Source organism: Chaetura pelagica, unplaced genomic scaffold, assembly GCF_000747805.2.
Source record: "Chaetura pelagica isolate M959 unplaced genomic scaffold, ChaPel_1.0 scaffold294, whole genome shotgun sequence".
NCBI classification, from domain to species: Eukaryota; Metazoa; Chordata; class Aves; order Apodiformes; family Apodidae; genus Chaetura; species Chaetura pelagica.
Window position 1 is genome coordinate 1826899 of NW_009953068.1, and position 10485 is coordinate 1837383.

At 46.4% G+C, this 10485-nt stretch overlaps 1 protein-coding gene across 1 annotated transcript in view; it reads right to left on the reverse strand.

Moving 5' to 3' along the window:
- Positions 1–10485, reverse strand: part of TTC28 (tetratricopeptide repeat domain 28) — a 126249-nt gene that overhangs the window by 66911 nt on the left and 48853 nt on the right. The window contains exons 2-3 of the mRNA XM_009996829.1: positions 3980–4127; positions 1012–1284 (exon numbers count right to left, since the gene is read on the reverse strand). Coding sequence (XP_009995131.1) covers positions 1012–1284; positions 3980–4127 — 421 coding nt within the window. The remainder of the gene's footprint in view (positions 1–1011; positions 1285–3979; positions 4128–10485) is intronic.

A 10485-nucleotide genomic window follows, 5' to 3' on the forward strand; every position in this document is an offset into this window, starting at 1 on the left:
AACAAAACAAAGGTTAGCTAAGAAAGGTCCTGCTGGAAGCCTCCAGCAGGAAGACTGAACACCCTGAACAAGTGATACTCCAGTGTGAGAACCAGCATCAGAACAAACACATCCTTATACTTAATGCACAGGTAAAATTCTCTTTGCTGGCCTTCAGAAACTTCTACAGTGGCCTTCAGCCTTGTTTTTAGATTTGTTCTAGTTTCTTCTTTGGTCTAACACTTGGCAATTTCTCATTCTTCCACGTTTATTCCTTGCTTGACATCACTGATTTGTTCATGAAAGTCAGTCAAAAGCCCTGGCTTAAAGCAGGCCAGAAGAGTGCCAGGTTTGGCTGAAAGCAACTCTGCAGCACAGCTCAGACACAAACCATGCTATGATTGTCTTCAAGGCAGCAGTCCCAATACTCTGTGAACTCACCCAGCTAAAGCCTTCAGTCACGTTCTTTCCTACCTCTGCAAGGCTGTGCCTTTGTCTCACATACTGCCTCCTCTCCTACAGCACCCCAAAAGCTTCAAATCTCTCAGTGTTGTGCAGGATATATTGTACAAGAGGGATTTTTCAGCTAATTTATTTTTTACACCCTCTTCTTCAGCCATTGTTTCACTCCTCATTTGTTTCTTCCCTGGCAACTCCTTCAGAAGCTCAGACTGAGTACCTTTTTCTAATTATTGAAATAACAGATTGCTTCATTTAAGACTAATTTAAGGTTTTGAGCCCAGATTTACACAGGGGATAAGACCTGTTCCCACATATATGACAACTGAAAATTAGAGAACCCTGTGAAACCGTAGCACAGTAATTGCTCAATGTGCCCCCTCACACACCGAGCCAAAAAGGCTGCACAAGCCTCTGGTTTGCACCTTTCAGAAGGTTCAGGCTTGATTTAGCACCTTGTGAAATCCCACAGGAACCTGAGCATCACGGAGATGTGCTGGCCATTAACACAGCCCTTCATTTGCTCCATCTGCACCAATCCAGCACTCAAGCAAGTGAAATGAGAACTTTTACCTAAACTCTTGGCTACGTCCAAGTCCTGCTGCATGTATCCAGTGCTCTTCTCCGTATTCCCAAGGGACCAGTACGCGCTGCTCAGCGCAGAGAACACTGATCCCCGCAGCTTCAGGCTGCAAGTGCCGATCTTCAGGGCAGCCTCCAGCACCACCACAGAGGCCCCGTGGTGGCCTGCAGTCAGAAGCTCCTGGCCAATCACAGAGACCACCACAAAGGGGCTCTTGTCCAGCTTCATCTTCTGAAGTTGTTGATAGGTGGGCTCCAGGGACTCTGAAATCAAAGGCAGAGTTATTCAAACGAAGTTATTTACATCTAGAAATCACCTTCACAACTCACTTCATTGTTTGGTAAACAAATGACAGGTTAGTTAAAGGCCAGACTGCCCAAATCAAGCCAACATTTATTATGGAGACTCAGTGCTTAAATGCATCATCTAATATCTAGTACATCAAAACGGAACAACTAGCAAGCTCTTTTCCTTGCAGAAAGCACTTCAGGAAGACAGCATAAGCATGCAGAGCAGCCTCATACTGAGCTTTGAAGACTGGCCTAATGGCAGAAGGAAAACACTTGTGGAGTTTTCTAGGAGACTGAACATGGGCCCCCAGCAGCACTTAGGAGCACTGCAGTTGCTGCTCCTTCAGCACAAACTTTCAGCTGAACAACTGCAAAATCTGTGCCTGTCCAGCTACCACAGCACATAATCTGCAACAGGAGAGGTCGCAAACACTGCAGAAAGCTGCTGCTCCTTCTTCTGCAGGAAGAGGGTACTCCTGCAGAATGACAGCACTGGACCTGCCAGACTACTTGTAGTTGGTCTAATTGTCTCCATCAGTCAGATGATAAAACATCTTGGCTGCATGTTTCAATACAGATATGAATATAACAAGACCCCTGAAGCTGCTGACCAATTTGCATTTCTTGATTAGATGGTCTCACCTGAAGCAACGCTATCACAATCACCTCAGAAAACCACTTGTTCCCTGTTTTCATCATCTCTGCCTCTCTACAATCACCAAGTGTAAGAATAACGACAAAAGAGGATTTTAACACTTCCCTGATGATACGAGCAGTGCGGATGCGATTACTGACACCCAATTAGATGTCAGGTTTAAATACAGACATAAGAGGACAAGAATATGTGCTGCAACATGCCACCGCTTATCAGGCCTACCACTGCAAGAGCAGGTACAACCTCAGTTCCTGTCTTAGGGAGCACACTTACGATCATAGGCAGGTAATCCAGGTGAACAGGAGACAAAGGAAAAGGAAAACAAAAGGTGCTTCAGGCAACACTCAATTCCAGTAGGGAAGGAAGAACCACCAAGTTAACAGAAGGGCTAACATGGAGTCCATTAATGCTCTCACACAACAGCAAATGGCAAGAGAAAACACATGGACACAACCAGGTGAAAGATGCATCAACAGCAACTCCATTGCTAGGAAAGACAGTTGCCTCTTCATCTCTACATCCTGCAGACCCATGCTCCTTGAACCCCTTCATGGGGTTCAAGACTTAATAATCTGGAGCAGGACACTGACACAGCCCTTCTGCCTACCCAGTTCCTCCTCTTCTTTCTCTGATGCCAAGCATCCTGGAAGCCATCACACACCACTCTATCCATGGCTTCAAACAATCTATTATTTTGGTGGAATCAAGTTACAAGGGACTGGCTTTACACCACACCCAGAGAGATCTCCTACATCCCTCCTAGACATCAAGGTCTTGGAAAGGGAACCAGAACCACACGTAACAACTCCTGAAGTGCTTGCAGAGTGCTGAGCACAGTGGGAGCGAGATCCTGAACACTCATTACAGTGGTGCAGTACATACACACTCTCAAAGTAAAGCCAGTGCTTCATGAGCAAGGCTAATCCAAAATCTGCCAAACCAGTCAGTGGAAGGACAGCAACCGGAAAGCAGCAACACTGAGAAGCACAGCAGGGAGCAGCAGTGTAAATACACAACTGCAGCACAATAGGACAGCAAGGTCATCCAGCCAAATCTGGGATCCTTACAAAGAAAGCACATCACCTGCACTCTGAACAGCAGCCACAGTACTCCAGGTATCAAACAAAATTTGCTTCACAAGGGAACTGCTACCTAGGACAGAAACTTCCAGATGAATTCATTTTAGACGATGGAGAAACACTGTAAAAAAGGAAACACCATCGGGGATATTTTTTTCATTTCAGTGCTACTTGGCCCTGCAGCCCTGAAGCCCCCAGCAGCATCTGCTGAGGATGAGATCTGCCATGTTCCCTCCTGGGGAGCACCATTAGGACACTGCAACTCAAAGCTTGCAAGAGAAATAGAGCAACAGAGAAAGAGTAAAGAAGAGACTAGCTCCTTCCTCTCTGAGGAAAATCCTGGAAACAGGGACATTATGAAAGAGGCAAAATCTGTACAGCTCATGCAGCTTCAAGGGCTGTGGGATTTCAACACTCTTCCTGAATGTAAGTGAATTAGCAGAGCAGCCCTCTTGCCTTCTCCAAAACACTGTCTTTTAAGATACATTGGTACCATGGAAAATCTGCTGATGTGCTCTTCTGGGAAAACACTGGCCTGGAGTATTTAGGACTCTGTTCCCAATGGCCAAGCACCACGAGAAGCTGTTCCAAGTAATAATAAACCCAGGGACACAGAAGCTCACACCTTTCTATCTGCACTGATACCAGGTTAAGACAAGCAAGTAAGGACTTAATTGCAACTGCTGCACAACACCAGTCTCTGGTGCAGTGCCTCTCCAGCTGGGTATCACCTTCTTGCTGTCCCACTGAAAAGTATTTTTTTTGTTGTTCCTCCTACTTCAGGCTCCTTTTCAGGACCTTCCAACTCAACAGAGAAGTCCTCAAATTTTTTCCCTTCAGGCCTCCAGGTTCTCCCCAGCTCAGATCCTGGCAGAGTCACCCATGGGTGGAAACCACCACCTCCAATACCTCAGCAGCAGGTCACCATCCTTACCTCGCATGGGTGACTTCATGGCGGCCTCGACCATGCCAACGAGAAGCTGAAGACTCTTGGGATCTTGAGCCAGTCCTGATGCAAACGCTGCCAGTGCATCCGCATGACGTCCAAGATACTGAAGGGCCACACCCTGTCGGAAGTATGCCTGAAAAGCCCAGAGAGAGGAACAAATGCCAATTACTTAATTGGTAGAAGTCACACATAACAAATCTGCCCATGACCTCAAGCGGATGGACACTGAGCTACACGATCACATTTTGACTTCTTTGGTCATGCTGGCTATAATCAGAAGAATCCAACACCAGAGTTTGGTTTTTGCCTGCCACCCAGGCACCCCACTTACTGCCTTGATGTGACAACTGTCTCAGCCTTTGCAAGGCTGCAGAAAAATGTTCTGCTCACATAAAGCAACAGCAAAGCTGCAGCTCAAAGTGTGTCCAGAACTTCCTTCAGAGCTACTGGGTAAGAGATCACAGAAACCACACCCCAGTATTGACTCAAAGCACTTAGGTATATTTGTGTATATATTTTGTAGCATATACATCTGGACACTTACAAAAGGTCTTGAACCTCTAAGCACCTTTTCTGCTCAGTATTCAGGTTTTACCCTCAAATCCAGGGAGGTGGAGATTAAGGAAAATCAGAAATGACATGAGAAATTTACAGACATGAATATTTAATCTCTCCTCCATTAGTAAGCCTTTATTGTTGAATCACTTTTAATGAATTTGATGAAAGCAGAGTTATTTTCATTAACCTTAAGTTCAAATGTGTTCTTATTGAACCAAACAAGCTACTGTACTGGAAACCCAATTCAATGTTAATTAGGTAACTAGCATGAAGCTTTAAACCGAAGTAAATACCAAGAACTCACAATGTGCACCAAGCATGAGCCCTCCCAGCAGTGAGCGAGCCGTCACCTAAAATGATGGCATACACTTTAAAGTCCATTTTTCCCTAGAATTATAGTTTAATCACTTTCTTTGCCACCTGATGACAGCTGGATTAGGAAAAAAACCAGCCTGCCCACGAGTCTCAGAGTGGTTAGTTTGCAGGGTACCAGCCTGTCCAGGAGGCAAACCCCTCGCTGCAGGAGAAGGCTCAGCCTGGCCAGACATGCCCAGGGCTGCAGAAGGACACTGGTCCTCAGCAGGTCACCACCGGTCCCCAGCACTGCCTGTCCCACCTCATCCTGCTGGAGCACCCAAGCACATCCCAACAGTGAGAAAAGAGAGTCCTGACCCTCAGCTCTGCAGGGAGGAGGCACCACAGGCTCCAGATGACAGAGGAAAACAAAACAGGGATTCACAAAACATGTGCAATTCCATACTGTGCCTTTCCAGCGCCCTTTCTGGGAAATACTTTTATCACCCTCACATCTATTCCCAGAAGGCCCCTCTGGAAACCACTTTATTTTCATACAAACACAGCATTCAGAGCCCAAAAGAAAAACCTATTAATTATAACTGAAAGGAAGATTTTGGCCATTTTTTCGCCTGCAAAAACCCCTTCCTTTCTTCTCCAGCTCCCAGTGCGTACAGAGCACTCTCCACACATTGTGCTCCCCAGAGACCTTGAACAAAATAAAAACATCCACATCACTTATTTCCTCCTCAAGAGGCATTCACAAGTTAGTTTAGTATTGGAATGAAGACAGCTTATCAAAGGAAGAAATCTCCAAAGAGGAAATGGTGAGAATCACCCTTTGGAAGGGGGAAGGAAAAGGAAAGGCAGGAGCCAGCAGCTGCAGTTGAAGAAAGGAGCCAGGCAGCAGCTTTCCTCTCTGACACAGACAGAGGCTTCCCATGCTTCAGCAAACTACATTTTTAATCACACAATTTGAAGATAAAAGAGTACTCACTGTACATGAAAAATTGCATTAATTTTCCAGTGATCACAAATAAGAAAAAAATATTGATTCCTTTTGAGAAGATGAAAGCAACACAAGAATGATGTTTTGCTGAAGACAGGACAAAAAAAAAACCAGGTGTTTTCTAACCTGTTCCCAGATCCAGGTCCAGGATTACCAGCCCTGCTCCAGCCCAAGCAGAGGTGGCTCTGCCCAGTGCCTGCTGCCCATGCTGCCAGCCCAGAGCACAAGCAGGGAGCTAGGACCACCAGCCTTTGGAGAACAGGACTAAAAGGCAAAAGGCAGCTTTACCAAACAGCCAGTCTACCAAGTGACTCAAACGAAATTAGAGACGTTGTTAGTGAGTAATTCGGCGCACCTATGGACCATTAGTTCTGGGAAACCAGACCATACTGCAGTCTCAGTCATTTTTTTAGTCCACTGGACAACAAGCCTCACTTCAGACAGTTTAAAGATTTCATCTAGCCAAGCAGAGATGGCCTGGGAAGGAGGACAGGGAATAATTAGTGCTTTTTATCCATAATACTATTGAAAGTGCTGATGATATTTAGGAAGCAAAAATAAATTACTCAGTTAATTAACTTGGAAATATATTTGGCACTTGAGACTTCAAAGCCAAGCAGAAAACTGGCCCTGAACCAGAGGCTGCTCCACAGCAGGTCCCAGCACAAACACAAGGTCTGGAGCCACACTGCACAGGGCTGTCCAGGCAGTAACTGCTCCTCCCCACACATCCAGATTTTGCCCCCTCCCCTCACTTCCCAGATGTGCCGTTTTGCTCCACCCTTTCCAGAACGTGCCATGGTTTCTTGCTAATAATGTATTTTTAAAGCTTTTCTCGATGCCTAACTTAATTTAAAAAACAATTGTATGAACAAGAGAAGAACGTAGAAGACAACCTTCCTACCCAGCCACTCCAGTTCTTCAGGCATCTAGTGGTTGGGCTGCAGCAGTCACTGTCTGCCCTACCAGACATAATTACTCTCTACAAATCTAAGCACGGGTCCTCTTTATTCTGCTCAATTTATTGACCAGTGTAGTTTCTATACAGGCTGGTATTTTTCACCTCTATTACAGCCCTTTTAACACACAAGGAGAATTCCCACCTGTCCAGGCAATGCAAACACAACACACGCTTGTTAGTTTTTGATCTTCTTCATCTGAGACCACATCTAGGTAACTATCTAGACCCCGAATACTAGGTTTTCATGCACAATCCAAAACAGGATTAGAATGTAAATGCTATCGTTGAAATGGCAGTTATTAAGAGGGGTTCTGAAATTTTTATTAACCCTTCTAATATCAACATGGAAAAACTTTTTAGGCAGACCAATTGTAAGTGGTTTGTAATTAATACAAAACATGCAATGAAAAGAACATACAGTACCAAAAAAAAGCATTTAGGAATATGAATGGGACGTCTACCATTCCCAGGATTCTGCTAAATAAAAGGAAGCCCAGTAAAGGAAGCCCAAGACAACCCAACACTTTCCTTAGTGGAATTTTTTGAAACAGGGATCTAGGCAAATAGGCAGGCTGTACTGGCACCTGTAGCAGGCTCTGGTACAACTCTTTGGGCTCATACAATTTTCCCCCATAGAATCCAGGGCAATAAATAATTCAGATCCTTAGCATGTCTCATACACAAAGCTCGCAGGAGTCAGAGGGAAGCGGCAGCCACAGGAGTTCAGTCCTGTCTTACCACGGTCTCCTGTAAGCCAGAAGCATGAGCTCATGTTTCTGGAACACAACTTAGTTCCAGCATACAGCAGCCCATATTACACTCATTCCTGGGCAGGACAGTGTAACCAAGTATTTTTAAGAAACCTAGAACTCCGGGTTTAACTGGCAGATAGTAGCCCTGCGAGACTGTACTGTCACATTGGACACATCCAGACAGCAAGCTGGGGGCCCCAGCTCCACTCTGGAGTGGGGTGACCCTTTCTGGAGTGTTCCAGGCAGAGACGGGACAGACACAGGCAGGGATGACCCTCTCCCAGCCCCAGGCAGATCTGCTGGACACCCACAGGAGCACAAAGACAAAACCCATCCTGGCATAAGGCCCCTTTGCCCAGGGCCAGGTGCCCCCCAGGCTCCCGTGCTACCCCTTCTCACAGGTGCCCCTGGGCCACTACCCCAGTAACACTGTCCTCGCCCTGTGCCAGAGCTTGTCTGTTAGTTTGTCACCAAAGTTGGGCTCAAAGAGGCTAATTTATGTAATGAATTGCCAGCCAATTTGTAACTGGATAATGGAGGCAGAAGAATGAAACTGGAAGAGCATCAAAAGAACTCGGAGCAGAAAATTACTGTGACACAAACACGGCAAACTTGAATAAAATGCCTCAGTCTTAGACAAAGGCTCTCTTTGTACACAGGGGAAGAAATTCAAAACACCTTTACATTCCTGTCGGCTTCAGACCCTGGACAACCAGTTATCTGGACAGATTTCCCACAATGCTCCCTTGGTTTGCCAGATCAGGAGATTATGCCAAAAATAGCACAAATAATCTATGATGCATTTAATCGGCCTGTCCTGAGCCTGCAGAGGCCTCCTGGGCAGAGGGACCTGCTGCCGGGGGCAGGGCTGGTGCCCACCAGAGCCCCCCGTGGCCGCCCACCCGTGGCCTACGGCACGTGCGTGACAGCCGAGGAGGAGCAACATGCGGGAACAGCTCCTGGGCGCCCAGCTCCAGGTTGAATCTTTCCTCTTCCCTTGCAACTGCTTTACAGCCAAATTTTAGAGAAACATACAGGACAAATCTCTGCTGTGGGGTTTCAGGAATGCAAGGCAGGAGGAATGTGCTTTAATTCAGAACACATGTGGCACAGGCACCAGCACCGCGGGCGGCCGCGAGCCCAGCCCTGCTCCCGCAGGTACAGACCCTCCCGCGCTGCCCGTGGCTCAGCTGGCACCAGATCTGCTGCCCTCAATCTGCCTCAGGGACACAAAGGGATCTGACAGATCTATCCTCTCTGCAGCAGAGCTTCTGTATCTGGTACCTGTCCCCAAGGTGTCTCTGCCAGGAACCACTCTACTCGGAAACAGAAATCTCCTCTAAGCCCCATTAAACCCATACAGAAAAGCAGGGTGGAACGGTGTAAAAGATCATACCTTGCTTTATCCAAAGAGCATTTAATTATTCTTATTAATTGTGCTTCCACCAGCTCCAGTAGGAGACAGTGCACAGGCCACTTGCTCACCTTGCAGATGTAACAGCCCAGGTTTTCACAAGGCTTATTGTTGCTCCATTCATGCTCACTCCAGGCTCGCCCTAGAAACAGCTTTAGATCCCTCTTCAGAGGGCATCCCTGCCTTTCACAACAGCACGTGGTAATAGACATTCCCATCTTTATCAGCTACAACTGAAGCCTTTTTTAATATCAAGAACTTATCACGAGTGGAGAAAAGTGCTCTAGACGAGTCACAGACAATCTGTGGGTGCCCAAGCACAGCACAAGGAAAGCACTATTGGAGATTTAATAAAGAATTACACAAAACTTAAAACAAATGAATGGGATGACACCTGTAGGCTGCTTCTCAGTGGAGTCTGGGGAAGTGGCAAGTCTGGTTTTAACACCATAGTACCTAGCACTTTGTTTAGTTTCAGCACTGTACTATGATCTAAGTTGTATTAACATTTGCTAATTAACTGTTTGCTAGTGTACATCTGCACACAATTCTCCCAACTCTAACAATTCTGGAAGTGATGAGGACTTCTGCAGAGCTCAAGGTTATACAAACATACTCTACAATTTGTTCTTACAGCCTTAAGAGCAAAAACAAATGAAAAAGCAGTACAAAGGGAAAAGAGGGAATATTAAAAATCATGTCCTAAACTGGAAGACACCCACCACAAGAACTCTTTTTGCTATTCAGCTTGAGTGTTCCAGCACAGAGTTTCATTATCTCATTTAAAATTACTCATCCAAGCAGCAGCTCAAATGACTGCCCCCCCTCTTCAGCATTTCTCCATTTTGCATGCTGGCAGGCTCTGCTGTTGAGGTGGATCACACTGAAAACACACAGTAAAGTCCAGAAACGAGACATTAAAGCATCTGGTCAGCCTGCAGTCATGAGGTTTGGCATTCACAACAAATCCAGTGGGGGATATTTCACAGTCAGCCAGCACAGCACTCATGGACTGAGGGACAGGCCCGACATCCGTGGTCTGGATTCACAGTCCAAACAGTTCTCCCAGCTGCACAACTGCGATTAAACTAATGTTGTGCAACAACCTGTAATTGCCATCTTGCAGTGAGACTACAGAAGATGACCAAAACCCTGACACCTGGATGCAAGAATAAATAACACTCTGGTGCTATTGCCAGCTATTGTCTGTCCTTTCCCAGCCAGCTGCCAGAGGACAGGCTGGACTGAGGGGCAGGCAGAACAGCCCAGGAGCTCTAGCAGCACCCAGGACACTCTGCTGGGCAGCACTGGCCAGTGCCTTCCAGCAAAACCAGACTCCCTGGTGAGTGCTTCCTATGCAGTGGTACCTAAATTACCAGGAGAGAGTCATGTTTATCACAGTCCCTGCCATGCCTGAGCGTGCTCAGGCTGCCTAGATGGCTTCCAGCAACAGACCACCTTGTCCAAAGCCACAGCCAATTGCCCTGCCATCAGCTTCCCTCC